The sequence below is a fragment of the Rousettus aegyptiacus genome, unplaced genomic scaffold (assembly GCF_014176215.1).
Source record: "Rousettus aegyptiacus isolate mRouAeg1 unplaced genomic scaffold, mRouAeg1.p scaffold_m13_p_10, whole genome shotgun sequence".
Classification (NCBI taxonomy): domain Eukaryota; kingdom Metazoa; phylum Chordata; class Mammalia; order Chiroptera; family Pteropodidae; genus Rousettus; species Rousettus aegyptiacus.
The window spans coordinates 40115474-40140275 of record NW_023416285.1 but is presented as its reverse complement, the minus strand read 5'-3'; the positions used below and the strand labels follow the sequence as shown (position 1 = coordinate 40140275).

At 36.6% G+C, this 24802-nt stretch overlaps 3 protein-coding genes and 1 long non-coding RNA gene across 5 annotated transcripts in view; 2 read left to right on the top strand and 2 right to left on the bottom strand.

Moving 5' to 3' along the window:
* HERC5 (HECT and RLD domain containing E3 ubiquitin protein ligase 5) overlaps positions 1-14031 on the top strand; it is a 33503-nt gene extending 19472 nt beyond the window's left edge. For both annotated transcript variants that reach the window (XM_036227714.1, XM_016161039.2), the window contains 10 exons: positions 1278-1391; positions 2280-2390; positions 3942-4112; positions 6421-6564; positions 7721-7887; positions 10197-10263; positions 11138-11208; positions 12618-12801; positions 12898-13000; positions 13751-14031. In XM_036227714.1, coding sequence (XP_036083607.1) covers positions 1278-1391; positions 2280-2390; positions 3942-4112; positions 6421-6564; positions 7721-7887; positions 10197-10263; positions 11138-11208; positions 12618-12801; positions 12898-13000; positions 13751-13956 — 1338 coding nt within the window. In that variant the 3' untranslated portion in view covers positions 13957-14031. The remainder of the gene's footprint in view (positions 1-1277; positions 1392-2279; positions 2391-3941; positions 4113-6420; positions 6565-7720; positions 7888-10196; positions 10264-11137; positions 11209-12617; positions 12802-12897; positions 13001-13750) is intronic.
* Positions 14032-19296: 5265 nt separating this feature from the next.
* Positions 19297-20066, bottom strand: PIGY (phosphatidylinositol glycan anchor biosynthesis class Y). Its single transcript, XM_036227716.1, has one exon. The coding sequence runs from the start codon at positions 20036-20038 to the stop codon at positions 19823-19825; it is 216 nt and encodes a 71-aa protein (XP_036083609.1). The 5' UTR covers positions 20039-20066; the 3' UTR covers positions 19297-19822.
* Positions 20020-22099, bottom strand: PYURF (PIGY upstream reading frame). The gene is given in 3 exon segments (XM_016161047.2): positions 20020-20274; positions 21617-21841; positions 21843-22099. Coding segments are annotated over 3 exon segments (636 nt in total). The 3' UTR covers positions 20020-20120.
* Positions 21775-24802, top strand: part of LOC107518931 — a 28659-nt gene continuing 25631 nt past the window's right edge. The window contains exon 1 of the long non-coding RNA XR_001598982.2: positions 21775-22202. This is a non-coding gene — a long non-coding RNA (uncharacterized LOC107518931). The remainder of the gene's footprint in view (positions 22203-24802) is intronic.

The following is a 24802-nucleotide window of genomic DNA, read 5'->3' as shown; positions in this document are numbered from 1 at the left end:
TAGGATTAATTTCTGGGCTCCCTTCTCTACCGTTGGTCATTTTATGTAGCTCTATATTGTTTATATCTGCTAAGAGAAGTACCCCTACCTTGTTCCTAAAGTTTATCTTGGCTATTTTTGGCACTTGGCTCTTCTATACATACACATTTTAGAATTGGCTTCTCAGGTTACACACACCAAAAAAATTTTACTGGGAATTTATTGGAGTTTCATTGAATCTCTTTTTCACTATGAGAAGAACTGATATCTTGACTACTGTGAGTCTTCATGGTATCTATTTCTTCCACTTATTAGATCTTCAAATTCCCTCAATAAAGTTTTGTTATTTTATTATGAAAGTCTTGGATATGTTTAGTCAAATTAATTTCAGGATATTTGATATATTTAGGTTTTTGTAAATGAGCTCTTAAAAATTATATTATCTGCAGGTTTATAGGAATGCATTGATTTTTGAATGTCGATTTTATAGCTAGCGAATTTGCTAAATTCTCACATTATATCTACTGGTAGATTTTGCATTTTCTGTGCAATCATGAGGCTGTAGACAGTGTAAGACTGAGATCACCAGGGTCTAGAGGACTACAGTCACAGCAGTGAAACAGCTTCCTCATGCTTTGGGAAGTGGTCCTGGAAGGCCTGCGTAATTTGGGGTGTGGGCCAGAGTAAGTAAGAATACTCCAGGTGAATGATCTTAGCTTGCACAGCCAAAGAGGGACTTTTAGAAGACCTCCTGATACTTAGTCATTGAGGCTAGGACTGTGACTATCCACGTGAGATACTGATGGTTGCTCATGTCATTATCAGTGTCTTCACTGACTGTTAGCTGGGCCAGGGTGCTCCTGTGTATACCATAATAATCCTGGTCACCTCAGGGGATGGAAGGCTGGAAAATTTCCCCACGTTTTAGGAGAGAATGTTCTGTAAATGCCTTGCCAGAAGGAACATATGTAAATGGTGTATTGTTAAGATATGAAGAACATGATGTGAAGTATTAAGCCCCATAGTACTTTACACTGTATTTTTCTTTGGACTTAAGGTTCTTTAAAACTTTTCTATGAATTAAAAGTGACTAGAAGTTTATCATCATAATTATCAATTTCTATTATTAAATCTTAGGTATTCTATATGTTTCTGAAAATTTGGGGTTTGGCAGTGGAGGAATTGGTAGAACTTTATTCTGGTCATTATAATTTACTGTTTATTCTGATAATCTAGTAGCCATTAAGCAAAACTGTCTTTATATATAAAACTTTATCATAGGTTATATTTTATTTAAGGTAAACCAGACTAAATGTCAAGCGCCTGAAAATATTTTCAAAGTAAATGAACTCACGCACTGGCTTGATTTTTGTGGAGACGCATATAGAAGGTCCTCTTGGAAAATGAACTCGGTAAGTATGCTGTGTTTGAGGGGGGAATTTGACCATCAGTGAGTTAATAGAGCACTTATGCTGTAACTTTTTACGTTTCCAAAAATCCTTGCGCTCTGCAAAGTTTCCAATAGAAAACCTATGCAATTTTATAGCCAGAGCACTAAGAGAAAAGTGGTTGCTACCTGGGCATATTGCTTCGATCTACCAGGCAAGCAGCTTTGGAGGAGAGTGTCATGTGAATATGAAAAATGCATAAAACAGAATGGTAGATATCTATCCACAGTCTAATTAGAAGACTGGTGGTTTTGAGATAACATAGTTGGAAGTTGAATTCCGCATGAAGTGGGTATAGAAGGCGGGGGACTTACCATGGGCCAGCAGAATAGGGGGGCTGCACTTCAGGGTAACCTGTACGTAAGTACTTTTTTTTTCATGTTCTTAAAATACAGGTGAGGGGCTCGTGCTGCCAGCACCTGACCTGAGGTGTTTTTTTTTCTCTGAAGATTATAATTCTACTACTAGCGTATCAATCCTTGCCTGGAAAAATTATATATGAGCTAACTGTCTACCAACATTATTTCATTCTCCTGTTTACCAAATGCATCTGAACTAATTTACATTTCGGAAATGCAGGTTGCAGCAGAACAGACTCTTTGGAAAAGTATCCAGAGTTTATAATTAATTGCTAAATTAAATGAGCACCAACTAGGTCTATATACCTTTAATTGGAACAGTTAAACATTTTCTTAGACTTTTATGCATTCAGATATTACTGACCAGAAATTTGAATTGGTTTTGCCATTAAGTAGTGAGAACTTAAATCATCAGAGATTTAAGGCTATGAGGTAAGGTGTAAAATATCTCTGTCCTTTCATTTATAAGAATTGTTCTCATTTCTATTTTTAGGACACTTCAGTAGACATCCAGTATCCTGTCATATTCAGTCATTTTCCATTTATCTTTAATATTCTGTCAAAAATTAAACTACTATATGCAGACTCACTTTTAAAAATACAGGTATGTATGCCTGTTTCTTTGTCTTCATTAATAAATCAAATGACAAATGCCTTCTTAAGTGTATTATACTTTGGAGGTGGTAATGGAGCCCCACCCACTGGTGAAACCAGTGGTCATAGCATTCAGGGTGCTTATACTCTAATGAAGAAGACATGCATGAAAGACTGTCTTAATTTGGGTTGGCTTGACCTAGAGGCATATTAGACCCTGGGTAAGAAAGGCTAGAATTTGGGCAGCTAGCCTAGTTGTAGGGCTTTTACATTGAGGTTGGTACCTGTAGCCTTCTGAGTGGCACTCAAAGAGGCATAGGAGACTTGAGCTTGATTGGAATTATACCAATATTTAAGGAGGTCCAATCTTATGAAAAAAGCATAGCAGTGGGAATAGAGGTGACAGAATTCTTGAAATTCAGAGCGAATAAATGGCTGGTACCCTTTAATGGTGCCATAATAAAGGTGTGTAAAAAGTATCCCCTTTTCAATGAACAGTCATCAGTTTATTTGGTTTTGTTTGTCAGCATATTCAGCAAAGTACTTTTAAACTTAAAATTGGACAGTTGAAAGTGCCTTGGGAAATGTACTTCATCACCCTTTTGTAAGGAATAAATTTTTTAATATAGGTAAAGCACTTAGAACAGTGCTCTGCACAATCTAAGTGCTTCGAAGTGTTAGCTCCTATTATCACTTTTACTCTCATATGCATCTGTATATGTATGAATAATATTCAAATATGTCATAAAAGTATACTTTCACATTATGTAATTACCATAATAAAACAAAATAGAAAATTGATTTATGAGTTCTCAGTATGACCATTAACAAAATATTTAATAAAGGAAAATGAAAGGAAGAAATTATGTAATTTTGCTTCATTTCTTTTAACTATTTTCTCCTGACTTTAAACCAAGTGTTCAGTGGTAATTTTGTAGAACTAGTATTTGATTGCTCTTTGTTTTGCTAAGAACCACAAACTTTAATTATCCCAAATTGCCATTTGGTTTCCATAGTCTCTGTGTGTACTTGTCTGTCTGTCTCTTTCTCTCTCATATTCTTAGATTATCTGTCACCTAAAATCTCATCTGGGTTTTCCTTCTAGAATAGGGTATCTTTAGAGAGGTCTCATACCTGAATTTTTCTTTTTGTCTTCTTCCTTTTAAACTTCTGAACTTCACTTCATAATGAGATTGTTTCAGTGTATTGCTTCGGTGTTTACTAATATGTCTCTTTAGCCTATTGGTGTTCATTAGCTTTGGTAACTGAAGTTTTAATAATTGTGTTTACATCATGAAGTGGTCCAATGGAGCCTGCCGTGGGTCACTTTCCTGCTCACCCAGGTGGGCTCCCAAAGCTTTTCACTTCTTAGGTCTCATGTTTTTTCTGCTCCCTGAGGGTGAATACCGAATATATACCTTATCTCTAGTGGCATACATAAGGCTCTTTTTGTAAATGTCTGTGATATGTACTCACAATAAACTGAACCAGTGTATTCCACATTATAAACTTCTATTTAGAGTAAATGATGAAATTAATTGAAATATTTCTGTTCTCCTAGGAGAAAAAATTTAGAGCTTGTATGCAGTTTGCTGGAATTGTGGAACATGGAGGGTCCAGTTTAACTTGGCTGCCCACCTTTAACCTAACGATCAGAAGGAGTCACTTGATTGAGGATGTTTTGAGTCAGTTAAATCAATTTGAGAATGAAGATCTGAGGAAAGAGTTAATGGTAAAGTATAATTCTCAATAATTTTGCTGCCAAAGAAGGAAGACATAAAGTAAAAACAGGTCTTACAGATGGGAAATTATCTCCTTTTGCCACTGAGGTGGTCTGTTTTAGAATTCCCCCAATTCCCCAGTTACCTGTGAGTTTCAGGTGATAGCTGCAGGCACTTCGTCAGTATAGCCCAGGCTCAGAAGCAGCTGGCAAATAGTTGTCCTCCCCCAGCCTAGTCAAGTGGAAAGTCCAGTACTAATAATAAGCGATCTAGTCACCACTTTTCAAGGGTTTCAGTGAGATGGGGATGACACAGAGAAGAATTAAGAGTTTGTTTCTGCTCTCATGCAGGGACCTGTATCACTCTGTGGAAAACAGTCTCTTTATTGACTACATAGTTTTTTTTTGAGGATGTAATTGTAGATATTATGTTCTGAACATTCATAAATGACCTTTGGCTTAGAAACTATGTAGCTTAATAGTAAATATTTGACACAGAAAAATAGTAATGACTGGTAGATTCTAGTGAATGTTTTCCTTGTGCTAGGAACTGTTGCTTGTGTAAGTAACCCTTTCACCAACAATGTGTGAAAGGTTATATTTTTTCCTCATTTTACAGATGGGGAAACTGAGATACAGAACTTTTAGGTGACTTATCCAAGGGTAAGACAACTGATGAATATCAGAGCCAGGATTTGGGTCTAACCATCAGTCGTAGACTTTCCAAATAAAGATTTGCCTGATATTTATTAGAGTATTTTTTTTGATGGAAGACCCTAGTTTATGACTTATCCTACTCTGATTAAAGAAAGATTGACTTGACTAAAGCTCAAAATCCTATTTTAAAAGTATGTTGCAGTAGGGTTTGCAGTTAAGAGTTGGCATTTCCATGTGTCTAATACACAAATAATTTTAAAAATCTAATGAACTCACGTGATTCTAACCTGTGTCAGCCATCTACTCAGCTATTTTAGTTCCACTTTTATATTTCATTCATCCATTTTTAAAATTTAGGCAACATTCAATGAGCAGTTACTATTTTTAAACTGTTGAGGCATTTCACATGTTATCGCATTCTTTTTGATAATCTTGTGGGAAAACTGAAGCTTTGTGAGACTATGGAACTTGCTCATACGGGGGGTGGGGCAGTTTTAACACCTGGTATTAGAAGCTTATAAATAATTCACTGAGGTTTGAAATTTGCATCTCTGTAAATGGAAGAGGCATTCATCCAATAAACCAGTAAAAAAGAGCCTTTGGGGAGTACTGGTGGAATATCCAGCTGGAAATGTTGACCAGGCCTTTTGGAAATGAGTGCGTATTAATCAGGAGAGAAGATAGATGGATATGAAGGTTAAATGCCTACAAGTGATAAATGAAGTTTAAAGAGAAAAATGAACATCCAGAGAAAGAGCAGAAAGGAATTTCCGGTATTAAAGCAGCAGGAAAAAGAAGAGAAATAAAAACCTAAACAGTGCTCTGTAAGAGAAAGCAAGGGAAAAAAGAGTGTTAAGAAAGAAAAGGTGGTTAGAAGTGTAAAATGAGTTAGTAAAAATCAAGGACATGAGACATGAGGAAAAGTCCTTGGATTTGGAGATTCCAGGTTCTTGGTCCTCTTAGAGAAAAGCTTTTAAGTAGAGACGGGGTTTGGAAGTTGGTAACAGAATTCTCCGAAATTTGGCATCCTTAGGGTAAGAGGAGCCAGTATTTGTCTGTTTTGGAGACAATGGTATTGAGGGTTTTGTTTGTCTTGTTTTCCTTTTAAGCATTGGGGAGATCTTAACACATTTGAAAACTGAAGTGAAGGATTCCAGGAGAAAAGGCAGGAATGGAGCGAGTAATTACAGGAGCAAGGATGAGTTATCACAGAATCATCCTGGAGAGGGATTGGTGCTGCCCCCTCAAGGAGTAAACAGCCAAGCCAATAAATATTTTATGCGTGCTCTGGTTTTTTGGTTTTTTAAAAATTCTAATATTTCTTATTTCTTTATTTTCATTATACTTAATATACCTTTTAACTAATAATGATGTCAGTTGAGGTCAATTTAGTGGTAAAGACGAGGCTCTGAGGTTTCACAGACTTAGGATTAAATCTGGGATGCACCATTTTAGCAGTTGTATAACCTTGGGACGGTTATTTAAATTCTTATAGCCCCCTCACCCTCGGAGAATTAATGAGATTAAATACAAAAATATGAGTAAACTGCTTACCACAGCACCTACCAAATACTTGGGCCCATGATAATGTTAGCTGTTACTATTAAATGAGACTTAATGCATAGCAATACATAGCCCTGGAAGTGATGTTTTATTTGTTCAGGTTTCATTTATTGGAGAAATTGAACATGACTCTGGAGGAGTCAAGGCAGAGTTTTTCCACTGCCTGTTTGAAGAGATGATCCGACCAGAATATGGGATGTTCATGTATCCTGAAGAAGCTTCCTATATGTGGTTTCCTGCCAGGGTAAGTCTCCTTGTCTTTGCTTCTGATACTTCCTGACAGAAAAGGTGTGTCACTTACCATAGAAAATTAGGTTGTCCAGACTGTTTTATATTAGTAGTAGAATTATTGTTATAATGTGGAGATAAATTTTAATTCTAAAAAGGTGATTATTTTCTCTAAAATGGGATCCACTTTCCCTGGGTTGTCATGTCCACACTGGAGAACTTTTAAGCAGTATATGTTTTTGACCTCTACAGACTGTAGAGATAAAAATGAACGCCTTATTTCTCAGGCACTCATTTTTTGTTACAGTTCTATTTTTCCTGATGAACTTGAAGACAAAGGCAATTGTGAAAACTTTAGTCTATAAAGATTACTGAGCCTAATGTGTTTCTATTCCTGTTAATGCTTTCGTTTATTTTTTTGAAATTAATGACATACAACATTGTATAAATTTAAGGTGTACAATATATTGATTTAATGCATTTAAATGTTTTGCTATGATTGCCACTGTAGCAATAATTAGCACCTCTATCATGTCACATAATTATTTCTTTTTAGTGGTTTGAGTAATTAAGATCTAGTCTCAACATATTTGGTGATTACAATTCAGTATTGTTGTCTATATTTACTACTGTGCATTAGATCTCTAGGACGTATTTACTACTTGGTGAAGTTTTTTTCCCCCTAAACATCTCTCCTATTTCCTCAGCCTCCATTCTGTTAATGCTTTAGTAACCAGAACTGGCAGGGATTTACGGTGACTTAGTGATTGGATATAAGCTCTAAATATTTTTTCTTACTTTAATAACATTTTATTTTTCTATTACAGTAGACATACAGTATTTTATTAGTTTTAAGTATACAACAGTGATTAGACATTTCTATAACTTGTGATCACCCTAATAAATCTAGTACCCATTTGACACCATATGTAGTTAGTACAGTATTATTGACTACATTCCGTATGCTGTACTTTACATCCCATGACTATTTTGTAACTACCAGTTTGTACTTTTTAATCCCTTCCCCTTTTTCACCCTAAACTTTCTTACATCAAGTGTTTTGGTTTTAATTTGAGATTTGATTTTGTGAAAGGGGAAGAAAAAGGTTTACCTAATATAAATATGTCATTGTACTGCAAAAATTCACGTTAATATTTTTTTTCTCTTTTTAGCCTAAATTTGAGAAGAAAAGATATTTCTTCTTTGGGGTTCTATGTGGACTTTCCCTGTTTAACTGCAATGTTGCCAACATCCCTTTCCCACTGGCTCTGTTTAAGAAACTTTTAGACCAAACACCATCATTAGAAGACTTGAAAGAACTCAGTCCTGTTTTGGGAAAGTAAGTAAACCTAGTCACTTTTTTAGAACACTACCTAACATATTTAGATAAATATTTAAGCATTATCCCCATCCCCAGTAATATTTCTATGTTCAACAATAGCATTCTGGGTATTTTAAACCAATTTTAACTTAAGCAAGAATTGTTGTATTAATAATTTAACTTTCTCAAATTAGGAAAAGTAGTTTTTATATAATTAGTCCTTAGTGCTTGCATTAATCTTTGAATTTTATTCGAATAGAAATAAATCTGGGCACAGCATAGGTTACCCTTGGTGTGAAATCTTAACTGACCTTTATTTCAAATGTTGTTTCATATTATCACCTTTAAAGTGAAAACTTAAGTTTAAGTTAAAAGACAAGCCACAACCTCACAAAAAATATTGGTAACATACAATAGAAAGGGCTACATTCCCTGCTGTATAAAGTGTTCCTATACACCTATAAGAAAAATTTACAAAGTGTACAAATAAGGAAACCCACATAAATAAAATCAGTCTTCCTAGTGATCATGGAATGCAGATTGAAATGAGAGGCTCATTTGTATTTTAAATTGACAGTGGTTAGAAATACTGATGCTATATAAAGTTAGCAAGAGTTTGGGGAAAAAAGTTAACTTTAATTTCAGGTATCAATGGATGTGCAAATTGGTAACTCCCTTTTCAGAGAACAATGTGGCCCATCATATATCAAGAATCATTAGAAAGCTGCATTAATAAGGACAGTATGGTATTGGTGCACGTTTTCCAGTGGGACAGAAGAAGGAGCTCAGAAAGTGACCCATGCACATGTGGAACTTGGTTAGAGGTAGCATGTTAGATCAGTGGGAACAGAAGTACTGTTCAGTTAATGCATATGGGGCAAAATGTCAAGTTGATTTTTGTACCTTGTCACGTACAAAAATCAACTTCACACAGCTAGCTAAGGTACTTAAATGTAAAAATGATGGAAATGTGGACAAATATCTCTCACCTTTGGGATTTCTTAAGACATAAAAAATACCAACATTAGAAAGATTGGTAAATTTGACTACAATAAGATTAAAGAAGTTTTCTGTTCATCAAGAGATACCTTAATGAAAGAGCAAAGACACCATTTTGGGGTTGGTAAAAAAATGGGGTGGGGGGAGGTATCCTCATAGGTAGGTATAAGATATTAGCAGTGTTTTAGTTCTTATTTTGGGAGACAGGTTCATGGGTGTTTTTCATAAAAAAAACCATAAATAAGTCATGCATGGACATGTAACGAGAGTGTTATGAACTGAATATTATGAATCCAGTTTTGTCAGTTGATTTCCCATTACTCTCCCTCCCCACTATCCCCCGAAAAACCACAATGAATAAAATGTGGTTTGCTTTATCATAATACCATAATAAAAAAAAACAGTAGGGAAAAGAAACAACTTGGTTTTCACCTTCTCCCAGAGGGAAACCTTCCCCAATGACATGTATCCCTTTGGAAAGAGTTAACCAAGCTCTTCCAAGTTATACCTGTACTATTTACACTTTCTGGCTACACACATCTCACAATACTGTAGGTGAAACTTTCATCAGCATATCTTAACCTATTATTCTCAGAGTTTATTGACAGGAAAGGAATGTCTTAGTCTCAGCTTTATATTCCTTATGCCTGCCATATTAGGTTCTTAATAAATATTGGTTAGATGAATGAAGGAGTAAATAATATAATATGAAACATATTACTTTAAAAAGTACCATAAGACAACAGAGGCTGGAAATATAAAAAGACTGACTGCTATCCATTTTGATATAACCTGTGTTCTCATAGACGCTTTAAAACAATTAAGGTAGTCAAAGTTCAGGTCTGTCTTAAGCTTGATGATATTGGGACCATAGATACAGAGCCCCTTTCACCTAAACACTCCTCAGATTTCCTAAGTGATACCTGATATTTAAAAGATCTATTATTTCTATTATTTATTCTGTAAATAAAGTTCCAAAGCTCAAATAAAAGTAAAGCCAATTTGAATGAGTTTTAGTGTCTGTAAATATGTTATCAATTGCTTTCTAAATAGAAACCTGCAGTCACTGGGTAAAGGAAGTTAGGGTGGTAGGAAGAGAGCTGGGAATCGGGTGGGGAACCTGCAAAATTGTAAATAAACTTCTAAACCTCACATTTACAGTTGAGGTCTGGCTGTATTTAGGCTGTTATCACACAGAGGAATGGGTACTGTGAATTGTACTTTGACCTTCCACTTTCAGAATAGTTATGCACTTGACATTTATTTTAGATGATGTATCTAGTGAGCATGATTATTGACTTTTAAAAAATCAAATTATTTGTTTTTAGGAGTTTGCAAACACTTCTGGATGATAGAAGTGATAACTTTGGAGAAGAATTTTATATCCACTTTAATGTGAGTAACAATTAAAATCAGGTTACAGATCAGATTTAAACTGATTAACCCTTTAAATACTTAATCTAAACATGTCACTCTATTAAAAAATGAACTTCTGAATTAAGCTAATGCAAAAGGTTTTTTTCCCTCATTTTTCATAGGCTGGGTGTATCAGTTAGATTTTACTATGTAATAGACAACACCTAAACTTAGTAGCTTAAAACAACAAACAATTCTGTGGGTTTCTGGTCTGGCTTAACTTGGCTGCATGGTCTACGGTGGCCTTGCCCACATACTTGGAAGGCTGGTTGGTTTATGGGGGCATCAGCCAGAACAGCTTATCTTTGTTCTCTTATCTTCTAGTAAGCTAACTGAAGCTTCTTCACAGAATGGTCTCAGGGTACAAAGAGATGGCAAGCCCCAACATATAAGCTTCTTTTCATGTTTCACTTATCTGAGATCCACTGGCCGAAGTACTTCACAAAGTAACATCTAGATTCATCAAGGGCAAAAGAAACAGACTCCCCCTCTTGATGGTAGTTGTTGCAGAGTCAGATTGCAAAGGAACATGAATTCCAGCGTGGGAGGAACTTATGGCCAGTTTTGCAAATCTACCATACTAGGTCTATACTGTATAAAGTGAATACTGAGATATGGCAATTATCTAATTAATTTTTTCGATGTATGATCAATTAAAATAGATAATTCAAGTTTAAAAAAAATTTCAATCTGCATAAGGTAGTAATTTTTATTTGTATATTCCTTGCTAGTTTTTAGACAAAAATGTACATTTCTATATGCTTGAGGAAAATTGGTGTGCTTCAAAGTGTATTTGTTGATAGAGTGTTCAGAATTATTTTGGAGATACTACCTAGTTCATTTGTGGTTACAGGTACATTGGGACAAAGATGATGTAGACTTAATTCCTAATGGAAGTTGCATAATTGTTGACCAGACTAACAAGTAGGTACAAAAAAAATGAAAAATTTTTGTTTATACACTATTTCACTGGGCTTTAAAATTTCTTGCAGTTATAATTTTCCATTCTCAATCATTTTTTAATAAGGTAGAGAGTTGATGTGTGTTGTGTGTATGTGTATGTCTTCTGGAGTTCATATTCTGGTAGGGAAAGAAGTGGCTTTCTCGGAGACTTTCCCTTTTCCTCCTGTCTAGAATTATATCGTCAACCTCTCTCTCAATCTGCTTACCCTGCTTTATTTATTTATTTTTTTATATAATACATTACCTGTCTTTAGGATTTATTTGCTTAATTGCTTATCAGTGTTCCCCGACAGTGATGAGCTGCAAGATGGTAGGGACTTGGTCTGTCTTACTCACCATTGTATACCCAGTAACATGAATACACTGGTGCATGGTCCCTAGCAGACACTTAGTATTTGTTAATGTTATTAGATATTGCTGTGACATCTTGACTTCCTAACACCTTATGGGATGCCATTTGAAGGCACAGAAGGGTTATAGATGTTCCCTGGATAGTTAGTCAGTCACAAAGGGATATCTACCTACTGTTTATTCTGGCCTAAGCCAAGTATTTTTATTTTTTAAATCTTTATTTTAAAAAATTTGTATCAAAGAGTGCACAGATGATAAGAGTACAAGTCAAGAAACAATTCTAGCTCTATAGTATATTTATAAATACACCCCAGTTTATCCATAGTATTATTCATGGATATAAGGTTCTCTGCTGCTTAACTACTTTTTGCCTGGCCCCTTTCCCTGAAAGAATTGGTAAATGCACACAAAGGAAAAATACCGCAAGCAAAATGCTGGGTTCACTTCAGTGAGCTTCCTTCCTCTCTTAGTCCAGAGGCCTCTTGAGTCTTGTCTCAGATTAGAAAGCTTGGAGCTAGGTGTGTTTTTGTATATTATCTTCCCTTTTCTGGTTCTTATTGGGAGCATTTGCTTCAAGCTACTCCATCATGGCTAGAAGTATAAATACCTTCTTTATTTGTGTTAAATACAAATAATAATAATTACTCACTATTACAAATCCAGACAATATAGAAAAGTATAAAATAAAATTTCTTCCATCACTCAAGCCTATTTCCCAGACATGCCTGTTAGCAGGTCAGGTTTTATTTTTCCAAATTTTTTCTGTTTTAACTTGTAAATTCTCTTCGTGATCCTGAATAATCACGTAATTTCACTCTCATTTCCTCTTCACTGAAATGTCATAAGAATCTACCTCAGAGTTTTATGAAAATAATTATGAAAAATGGCTATAATAGTCCATGATACATGGTAAGCACTTGATTGTTAGGTATTCTAGTTATTTTTATAATCTTCCCTCCCCTCCTCCATTTTGTTTAGGGTATTGCAGTAAGCTGAAATCATTTTTTGTTTCATTAAAGGAGAGACTATGTTTCTAAGTATGTGGATTACATCTTCAACATCTCTATAAAGGCAGTTTATGAAGAATTTCAAAGAGGATTTTACAAAGTATGTGACAAGGAGATTATTGAATTTTTCTATCCTGAAGAACTAAAGGATGTGATTACTGGAAATACAGATTATGACTGGGAAACATTTGAAAAGGTACATCATAAAGGCCCAGTAGTTCGAATTTAAAATTTTCTATTTCCTTAATCCTTTCTTTTGCTTTTGCTTTTTTTTTTTTTTTTTTTTTTTTAGAATGCTCATTACGAACAAGGATATGACAATTCACATCCCACTATAGTGATGTTTTGGAAAGCTTTACACAAATTGACTTTGGAGGAAAAGAAGAAATTCCTTGGTAAGTATTACATCAGGAGTAGATCTCTAATCATGTGTCTTTTGTGGGATAAAATCTTGTTTGTCATAGGCACCTTTTGCAACAAATCATACTTAGTTTAAGAGCTACTCCCAGTCCAATTGAATGCCCCCTATGCCAGTTGTCTCAACATCAAAAAATAAATGTTAATATAGGTCTTTTTTTATTGTGATTTGAGCCTTACTACTTTAAAATTGTTCTTCCTTCATCCTTTTTTTCTGTAGTTGTGTCATAGTTCAATAATCTAGGTCCTAAGTTTTCTTGCATGCTCCCACCTCCAGGCTATCTTTGAAGCTCTTTGTCCTGCCTTAAACTTTCTCCTACCTCCTTGTTGCCTCTCTAAATCTTTTCCTCCTTAAAGGTCCTGTTTAATTCCAAATTCTTGGAAGTCTCCTTGGTCATCTCAGCCTGATGCTCTCTCTCTCCCTGCTCTGAACCACAGCATTTATACTCAGAAGACACTTAATTTTATCACATATTGTTTGGCTGTCTCACACCCTTTTATTTTTCTCTTTTGTTTGTCTCTTTCTGCGCAAGAATCTCTCTCATATTTCCAGCCAGGCTGTAAGCTGCTCAAGGGCAGTGACAGTGTGTCAGACTTAGTCCCAGTATGGGCCCTAGTGCAGTCTAATGCCACACATGGGCCCTCAATAAGTGTTTTTGAATAAAAATATTTTCTCTATATAAATTTTGGTCATCTCTGAAGCAGATCAATTTTATTCTTCTTTATAGTGTTTCTTACAGGAACTGACAGAATTCAAGTAAAAGGCTTAAAGAACATGAAAATAACATTTTGCTGTCCTGAAAATCTAAATGAGAAAGATCCCATAAGAGCACAGACATGTTTTAGTGCCCTCTACCTCCCTAAATATTCTACAATGGAGAGAGTGGAAGAAGCGCTTCAGTTAGCCATCAACAACAACAGAGGATTTGGCTGACCCTACCTGACATTCTACCCATTTTTGGAAATAGTTTCAAAAATAAAATTAACTCAAAAATTTAGTAACATTAAAGTCTTGCTGATTATTCATTATGTTTAGAATCACTGTTTTTGCATGTAAGATCTATTAGTTAGAGATTAGGCTGTTAAACAAGGCATCTCCAAAACACAGTGCATTAAATAAGTTTATTTTTCTCTCATAAGCTTTTGGGGGTTTGTCCAGGGCTTATGTGGTGCTTCTCTCACTCAAGCTGCTAATAAAAGTCAAAGATGCACATTTCAATGGAAACTTGCCCATTTCTATCTTAAATCATATTTATTGCATTTGAAACTGTTGACTACTTTCTCCTCAGAACTGTCATGAACTGCTAGACTGGCTTTTTCTTGGCTTCCTTCCCATCTCCTTTGCATGTTTCTCTTAAACTTCCCTGACCTAAAATGCTGCTAGTACAGCCCTGTTTTCTCACTCTCCACGTACTCCGTATCAGCTCCATGGTTTCAGTTATTTCCCTGCTGATGGTACTCAGATCTCTCTCTCTCTGACCTACAGGAACTGATACATTCCAACACCACAGTCATTTTCCTATGTAGTCTCTGTCTCAACCTGTATACCACATGGCTCCTTAATTTCAACATGTTCAAGGAAAGTGAGCATTTTTCCTGTATCCCATTTTGGGGTGGTACCACCAACATCCCAGGCAGAAGCCTGCAATCATCTTCCCTTCCTTTTTGACCTACCACATTCAATAATCAGTCACACCCTGACAATTCTAGTTCCAAATATCTCTGACACCACTGTCAGTGTTGTAGTTCACGCCCTCATCATCTATCCCAGCACTGCATTTGCCTCTCAATTGGTTTTGTATCTAGACCAACACTGTCCAATAGAATGTTCTGTGAGGCTGGAATTCTCCCATATAAGAACTGTGTAATAAGGTGGAACCCCTGCTATAGATAAGGTTTGTTGGTAGTAGTGAGAAGAAATGTAAAGCTGTACTGTTCAGTATGTGGATATTAAAATTAGATTTTGAAATTCAGTTCCTCAGTCACACTAGCCATGTTTCAAGAGCTCAATCATTATGTGTGACTGGCAGCTACTGTACTAGACAGCAAATAGCTACTACGAGAGTCCATCTCATACAAACCACTTTGTTATTTTCAATGTGGGTTTTTTTTCTTTTTCTTTTTCTTTTTTTCTGGGAAGAAGAGCCATCCATAGTGTTTAACAGCTCTACAAATTAAACTATTTGAAGTTGGGAAATTTCAATTTTGTTGGTGCTCTTATTATAGCTCCCAAATCCTTCCTGATGTGCCCTAAGCTCCAGCCCCATCTCCCACCATTGCCCTGCATTCATAGACATCATTCTAGTTATTTTTAACTGTTTCCTGAATGGGCCACAGTCTCCTGTGTTTTTGCACATGCTCCCCCCACCCCCCGCACCTGGAATGATCTTATTTCACGTATCGCTTCTCCTCTTCTGTTCAATTCCATCTCCCCCTCTTCTTATTTCCACTTGTTTCTTGGGATTCACTTCAGCTGTTATGGCTATCTAGCAGATGCCATGATGATTTTATAATTAATGATTGAAGAATATGGCTACTTAGCTCAGTGTTTCGTTAGTGCAGTCCTCTGCTCAGTTGCCAGTGGTGCCATGAGTTAGCCAGAAGTGCCACCTAGTGGCTTATGTATAGATAGCTATCACTTTCAAATGGAGCACTTTAAGAGGGACAACTCGGAAAGGGGACAGGCTTTTCTCTCCATAGCTACACACTAGTGAGTATCTACTATGGTTCTTGGCTATGCTAAATAACTTTGTTTTCTACTTCACTTAAAACCCCTTACCAGATCTGGAAGCAGTTATCATCCTTTTCATCTATAGATGCAGAGTTTGGTCCAGAGGGGCTTCCTTAAAAGCCCACTCTGCAGGATTGGAAGAAAGTGAAGAGGGAGAGTAGATTATGACAAGTCTTTTTTGCTCCCTTAGAATGGAAAATTCTCAGCTGGTAGGAAGGATCTTATTCAAGAAATGATTGAAGATGATTCCTGTCAGTGATGGCAGATAAGGAAACTAAGGAGGATTAGAGACTCTAAAGAATCAAGAGGTCCCCTGTCCTAGCTAATCACTACGGAGGAGGAGTTGGGAAGAGTCCCAATTAGTGAAAGAATAAGACAGTACTTCTCTTGGTAGGATTTTAGTGAACAGAGGTGATTAGGTCAATGTGTGTGGCATGAGCTATGTAAAGGGAAGCCAGTGATGAAGAGTCTGCATTAACTGTTGGAAGCAAGGACAACTGGCTAGTGAGGAACTTGGGAGAGCATCACTAGAAAACTTGGGAGAATTTTCAAGAAAGGGTGTTCTCAGAAGCTTACCAGAAGTAGCACACCACAGTGAACAAAATTTAGAAGTCTTAAGATCTACTTTCCATTTCTGCCCACACCTCTAACCAGCATTTGACCTCCAGCAGATGATTTGGGACCATTGAGCCTTTCACTGAACATTCAGATACTGTTTTGGTTTTGGGGGGGTGAGGGGAGTAACAGCTTTATTGACATAATTCACAGCAGGTAATTCAGCCATGTAAAGTGTGCAACTCAATAGATTTAGAATATTCACAGAACTGTGCTACCATTGCCACTATTTCAGAATATTTTCATCTCCCCAAAGAGAAATCCTATATCCTTTAGCCACCTCCACATCTCCCCTTCACCCCCAGCCCTGTGCAACCACTAATCTACTTTGTGTCTGTAGATTTGCCTATTACGTACATTTTGTGTAAATGAAATCAATGATTTCTTAAATAACTGGCTTCTTTCATTTAGCATGTTTTTAAGGTTCATCTATGTTGTAGTATCAGTACTTCACTCCTATTTTTTGCCAAATAATATTTCTTGTATTTGTGCCACATTTTATTTATCCATTTATCACTCGATGGATATTTGTCTTGTTTTCCACTTTTTGGCTATTATGATGCAGCAGTGAACATTTGTGCACAAGTTTTCGTGTGGACATGTTTCCAATCTCCCTTGAGTACATATCTAGATGTGGAACTGATGGGTCATATTGTACCTCTGTGTTTAACTTTTTGAGGAACTACCAACTGTTGCCCCAAAACGTTGCATTTTATATTCTCACCAATAGTATATGAGGGCCTGAGAAATTTTTAAAACTGCAGATCTACTGAGAGTGCCAGTGAAATAACAGAAACATTACTTCTAGGTAGTTCTATACCTTCCCCCCTTTTATGCAATTGCCACCCATATTTCATCTACATGTTATGAACCCAACAATACTTTGTTATAATTACTACTTTCCATAATGTCTCAAACTGAGAGAACAAGTATACATTTGTAGCATGGTTAAATTAATCTTAAGTACATTTTCTGATTCTCTCCTTTTCCTGTGAATTCAGGTTAACCATCTAGTGTCATTTCTTTACTGTAATTCAGCTTTGCTCCCATCTACTTCCTTTGTGCTGTTAATGGCAATATTATATAGACCCCAAAATACCTCTTGTATACATACTGTTTTATACAGTTCTGCAGATCAGCTAAGATAAAATATGCATTTACACTTTTATAATTACATTATTTCCCTGACTCTGCTGGTGGCCTGCATCTCCTGGGAAGACAACATAACCCTCAAGTAGGAGAAGCTTGGAGAAGAGTGACAGGCCACTCCAGCAGAGTGCAGCCAACAACACTGAGCTGAGGCAGAAAGACGTGTGTTCAAATGTCGCAAACTGCTGTACTTATCAAGTTTTAGATCTTATGTTTCACATTTGGCTTTATGCCCATAAAACAATTTCCAGAGACTACATGGTTGTTTTATAATTTTCACATTAGGTTGTTTCACTGGGAAATTGGTCTGCACAGCTCCTTATGCTGCCAGTAGTATCACTTAGTTCTTTACAAAGTGCTTTCACATGTAAAGTTTAATTTTTTCTTCACAATATTATGAAAGCAGGGGAAGGATTTCAAGCCCTAAAAATAAAGCTCAGAGATGTTACATAACTTGCCTAAAATTATAAGGCTTGTCAGGGCCATGTGCTCAGTCTTTTGGAAAGTGCTTATTACCTGTTCTGCACAAAGCATTAGATAAAAAATGCTGAAAGATTTATTGTCTAGACAGGAGACAGAAAACAAGTAATTACAACACAACGTTAAGTCTTAGAGCAGAGATAAAATATATGGTGCTTTATAGTATCTGAATCCCAAGATGTTGATTCCTAGGATGAATTTGTTCAAAATAAAGCATCGCTGTATAATGGGTTAAGAAGCTAGACTGAAGCCACATTGCCAGACGGTTTCGATTTCAGTCCAATTATTGCTGTTACCCTGGATACATCATTTAATCTGTGCTTCAGTTTTCTCATCTGTAAAATGGTGTTAATATTTCCTATCCTATCCCTTAGGTTATAAGGTTAAAGATGTATAACATGCTTAAAACTGTACCTAGTGTAGTTTGTACCATATAAGGGATTGCTAAATGAGGATGGAGTTAAAACTCATCCAGGGGTAGGCTTGTCAGTTTCCTTTAAAATGATAAAATGCTTAACTTGCAAAAGCTGAAATTGACTTTTCAGAAGAGCCCTTGTTTTTTCAGCAAAATTGTTTCATTTATACTAGCTACAGGGAGATTTCGGGTAAATTAAAAATAATATCCCCTCTCCCCCATTTTAGGAAATAATGGGAAACTATAATCCTCCAGGTTACTTGTATATTGCCATTTAAAAAATGTGATTTGTACTGCAGTACATACATTAAATTAATGCAATAGAAAATGCATCTAATATCCTGTTTTAATTTTCTTTTGATGGGTAAGAATCACTGTCTAAAGCTTCTGTTAAACTACTTTAAGATTCTAGTAAGAATCAATTAAATTATATTCAACTCTTAGGGGTCTTTAAGGTAACTACTGAAACATTTATGTTATACCTCTGAAATCGTTATTGTCTTGAAAGTTCAGAAAAACCAGGAACTATTAATATGTCAAGTGCTCAAGTCCTCAGAAGTGCTAAATAGGTCTCCTAAGGCAAAAAAAAAAAAACAAACAAATGTGGCTCAAAACATAGCTAGAAGCTCAACAGGACAGGCTGGCTATTTACAAATCTTCCAACTTCACCTCTATCTACCCCCAAGGTACACTCCTGGGAAATGATTCATTTTGGGGTACTAAGAATCTCTAAAAATAGCCTACATTTTAAAATTTAGAATATTTTTACCTTTTTCCTTCCTTAGAACCACACTTTTTTGACCAAAAACAAAAGACAAAACCCTGAAAACTTTTATGGAAAAGGGTCAGCATCTTATTTTATTACTATTAATGTAAGAATTTGATGCCAAAGAAATGAAGGTAATTTTATTAACTCAGAATTTCTGCAAGTCCATGAAATTTCCATTTTATTAAAGTTTTAAATCACATTAGTGCAAATGAATTTCTCTACAACTACTCCCACATAGCTCCTTTATAATTATTTCAGTCATCTGTAACATGTGACTTTACCAAAGACTGATTCTAAAACAAGATTTCAAATTAACTTTTAGATGAGTGAGATAAGAAATAAAGTCATCAGATGATTGTTGGTGCTGTTAATTTCCAAAAACAACCATACGTTGTTAAAATGTTTCTTCCAATACAGCAGTTATAAATTAGAACCTTCCACAAACAATGGCAGAACCAAAGTATAATAAAAGATGCTTCTGCAGCCTAAGCCTTCCATAGTTCTAAGCCTCTGACAGAAGCAAGGTAAAGCATCTTTCCTGCAAATTAAGTGGGTGTCCAGTACTTCGCTGCAGTTTAGTTGAGCTTTCAGAGTTACTCAAGACATATCATTAATGTATATACCATTTTGTCTTGGTTGCATTAATTATGCCTGAAGAGTTTAATACCCATCCAAGTCCAAAGGTGGAAGAACACATAAACTGGTATGGTAATCGGTAAGAGCAGACTGTAAAAACACAGGCTGGTTGTGCTAGTGCAGCCCTGTGGGAAGTTTTCTTCCACGGAGGCTGAGTAGAACAGTCCTGCTAACGAGACCAGTGGAATAAGGACAGTCAACGTAGGAAGAGACAAAAACATTCTTTCCCCCCACTTATTACCTATCACCCTGAATTTTTAAAAGGTATAAGGTATTATGAAAAGTTAGTTGTGTTTGTTGTTTTTAATCATGATCTAGTGCTGCTCCATTATCTTCTTGCTTCTTATTTTGATGTGTCATCCTAGCTGCCTGTGGTATCATATTAGGAATCCCATCAATAATTGGATAGGCTATTCCCAACTCTTCATTAATCAATTCATTTGTTGATGCTTCATATCTGAGGGGGAAAAAGAAAAAATGCTTGGAAGCCTGATGTTCAATGAACAACACCATTTATCCAATTCTTGACACAGTTAATTCTAGCAAAGCAGAACTAAACTTTTAATTCTAAAAGCAGTTAATAGCCAATTGAACCATTTCTCTTAGAAAATGAATCTCTAATTGTTCCAGTTTTAGTCACTTTCTCTCATATTTTCTTTTCACTTTATTCTTATTATGCCTTTATTTTTAAAAATTACCAGTAGGAAAAGATCTCCCCTTTCCATCCAAATATTCCTTCATTACTCTGGTCACTCCCCAAACCATCCCAGTTAATTTATTACAGGAACAGACACTAGAGAAAAATTCAACTTCCCCATTTTAGAATGCATGCTTAAGGAGCAATCTAACTGATTCATTAGAAGGAAACTACTGAAAAATTCGAAGTACACAAAAGTTTGAGAAAGATAAAAGGCAGAAATGAGAAAACGAACACAGCAATCTGCAGTGGGCTAGTTATACAATTAGCTAAGAGGCAGATCAAAGGATAATTTCAAGGTTTAAGAAAATTGAATAATGTTCACTATAAGGAAAATCTAGAAAGAGAAATGCAAATGAAAATTGAAATTACCAGCAAGCTACCAAAGATAACCACTCATAACATTTTTGTTTAGTACATTCAATCTGCAATACTCGCGCTGTCAATATTGTTTTAGTAGCCTGAAACTGTAGCGCTGTTTATCCTAAGGACTCTAAGTTAAGTTAAAGGTTAAAGAGACATTTACAAAAACCAGCTAGTCCAGAAAAGCAAAAGGGCACCACCCCTGGCTGACACGCGTTAGATCGTCAGGCCATCAGTTGCGCACGGCATTTTCACAAGAATCTGGAGGCTAGCAGAGTATTTTTCATCATCTTGGCTTAAAAACACGAATGCATTGGACTAGTCCTGAATCTCAATATTTCATAAACCTGGCTGTAAATGTAAATCAGAACTACTTAGGGTCCTTCTAAGAAAATACGTATTGCTCAGGCCCCGCTCCCAGACTTCTGATTCCAGTGCCTGGGGGGTGGTGCCCGGGGATCGGCATTGAAAATAAAGTCCCCCAGTGATTCTAATGCACAGCCAGTGGCGACCCATCCCTGTGGGTTGGTAGTTTGATCTGGCAGGCCTGGGGCTCGACTCCCCTCCTGCCTCCTCCCGCCCTTCTAGCCACAGTAGGAGGTGCGTGGGAGGTGGTGGGCCCCTATAAAATGGCAGCGGAGAATAACCTGATTGACCTGAAAGGCTCCCCGATCGCTGTAAGCAGCCACGCGGTCACCTGCCCCCTCCCCGCAATGGGAGGCCGCGAAAGGAAACTCACCTGAGCGGCTTCTTGGAGAGAGGGCAAACCAAGAACTCCAGCAGCGGCGAGTCAAAGGTGCGGTGCGGTTCCCCAGTCCTCTCGCTCTTGTCCGCCGACGGCCGCGACCCCAATACGCGCAGACACCTACGGGCGACCGCGGACGTGGGCGCGCGTGTCCCGCGCAGCGCTGAGGCTAGCCTGCCGCACGCCCTACTCAGCATGGTCTGGTAGCCCGCAACCGACCTTCCGCGTGCTCTGCCACCCAGGCCGCTCTAGCCGATCCCCGCGCGTCCCGCCCCTCGGTGCTCTGAAAATGCAGCCCCCTACAGCCTGGGCTGGCGCTTTGGTTCCGAGGGCGCTCCTGACCCGACTGCTTTTTCCGCAGCACAGTTCCGTAATTATGAGCGCGGCCTGCAGCGGGAGACCTCTGGTGGCTGTTCCGCCACGTTTACAAATTACAAACAAAACTAATGCTTCAGTCGGAGTCCTTTGAGTTTTCATCAGGGCCAGAAAGCCAGTGACCGGACCTCAGTGTCCCACAGTATCAGACTTGGACCTTCGTGCTTATCTCCAAAATGATGTTTCAAACCCTCAGTCATATTGGGTATGTTAAAAGCATTAATTCGTTTTATGTAAATATTTATATACCACAGTTCCTGTAACCATGTTTGTTTTTTTCTTTTTCTTCTCTCATTTAAAAAGAAAGTTATTAACCTGAAAAGAATGGCTTAGTCTTCTATATCGTTTCAAGACATCCAGATTCTTATCCTGTGGGACTCGTGAATTCAATTGCGTAATAAGTCAAAATTACATTACTTCTATAAAAGAGCTTGAAGACAGCAAGGAGTCTAAATAACTTTGTAATCAGGCAAATGTCCATTAAATAAAGGAATGATTCGTTCAACAGATTTTTCACCGCATCTTTGCCTCTGACTCTCCAAGAAGATGATACAGGTTTACTCTTTCATGTGGTGTATTAGATAAGAACTTGGCCTCTGGGGCCTGACAGCTTGGTTCCAGGTCCATAGTTTACTAGCTGTATGACCCCAACAAATGACTTAACCACTCAAGTTTCTTACTATATTATAAGATTAATAACTGTACCTACCTCATGAAATCCTCTTGTGGGGATTAAAATGTGATAATGCATTCAAAGAACATTTAGAAAAGTGTCTGGGACAAATTAATACTCAGTGTTATCTATTATTATTTTTATTTCCTCTATTCTTCCCAGTTCAATATACTAGAAGATTCCTTGTTAGTCATCAAGTTTTTTCCTTCACTTTGCTGAATATTGACTTGGACCTTTTTTGCATCATTGGGCTTTACTATTTCACACTTTGAGCTCCTGGGAGGTAGGAAAGAGAGTGAGGGATATACAGGTACAAATACAAGATCATATTTTCAAGTTTTTCTTTCACTCAGCAATGTAAAAAGAAATTGAGAATTTTTTATAGTTTGTTCACTCTATTTAAAAAAAATCCATTACATTATTTGATGTTCTTTATTCACTAATGCTCAGAAGATTTCAGCATAGGGCAGTTATCAGGAAGGTAAGTCCTATGTTACCTTCACATTATTTCTTGCTAGGGTAGTAGCAGGGATTAATTTTTCAGTTTGTAGTTAGTTGATATTTTAGGCCTTAGGGAGGGAGTGAACTATATAGGAAAGATACATTTCAGTGAGGTTTGGGGAAGCAGAGTTTGACTTTTACTAGCACTGAGTGGGCTCAGGCCAGGCCGGGAAGGCCTAGGTGTGGGTAGGAGCAGGCACCCATGCTTAAGGCCAGCTTCATTAGTACCTCAGCTGCCTGGCGTGGCTGATAGATCCCTATCAACTGGGTTTTCTAACCAGTTATAAATAAATTGGTTTCAGTTTGTCTCCACATAGTAGAAGGTTTGAAACAGATCAGTTTAATTTATATTAGTACTGGGGGAAAATGGAGAGTAACAGCAAAGTATTGAAAACATCTTCAAGTTTTCAGCACCAAAAATCTACTTCCAATATTTAAGGAACATCTGAGTGTGTGATGTATTAATCCAAACCTTGTAAATATCAAGTTGTAAAATCCCAAAGCAAAATGTTCCTAATCAGCCCTCAGTAATTAAGGAATATAATTAATCTCTGCATGTAGTATACTAGGCTGAATTTAGGTGACAGTATAGAATTGTAAAATCATTAGTCCTTTTTTACTGTTTGCGTGACTATGATATTTCTCATCAAAGATATTTCTCATACAGAGCCCTGTGCCCACATGTAATAGCGTGATGTGCTCTGGGTTCGGGTACCATATTAGCTGTGTGACCTTGGGAGAGTTAAACTCTCTGCCTTAATCTCATCTGTAAAATATAGGCATACCTTTTTTATTGCACTTCACTTTATTGTGCTTTACAAGTGTTGCGTATTTTACAAACTGAAGGCAAGACCCTCTGCCAGCAAAAAGATTACAACCCACTGTATTGTGATACTTGCTTTATTATTATGGTATTGAACCACATTCACAATATCTCTGAGGTATGCCTGTAACATAATAGGACCTACCTTATTAGGGTTGTTGAAAGGATTAAATAAAATAACACAAGTTAGCAGAGGGGCTGGTACAGACTACATGCTTCAAAGAATGTTATCCACAGCAAAATTACTTATTGTGGTGAAGTTGGTGAAAATTCTGATCAAAAAGGAAAGCACAATGCATTATTGGGCATCTTAATTTTATCTGACATGAAATTTTTATAGTTTCCAGTGTGGATAATATTAAAACACAACTCTTGGGCTATCATATACATTAAGTGAGTTAAAAATCTCCAGGCAGAGGAGAGGCTATATAGAAAATATATTCTATTAAAGCCCCATAAATACCACATTTAGAGGGGGCATCGAAATTCGGGACTCTGATCCAGGGAGAGAAGTTTAAATCAATTTCCCGCTAGATGGCATCATTTAGTATTTGAACTAACGTTTCTGCTTGTACTTTTCTTTCTGTGATTATAAAGATTTGCTTTTATTTTCCCAGTTTCTTTAATTTAGTGATATTTATTTTAGGAACAAAAATCACAAAAAATTATTAATAAATTTCAATTGTAATGAGTTTATTAGAATCAAGGGTCCAATAGATAAATGAAAAGAAATTGTGAAAAAAAATTCATGAAAAAAGTGCAGTTGCTCAAAAAAACATAAAAAATATAGTAAACTAATACAAATTTC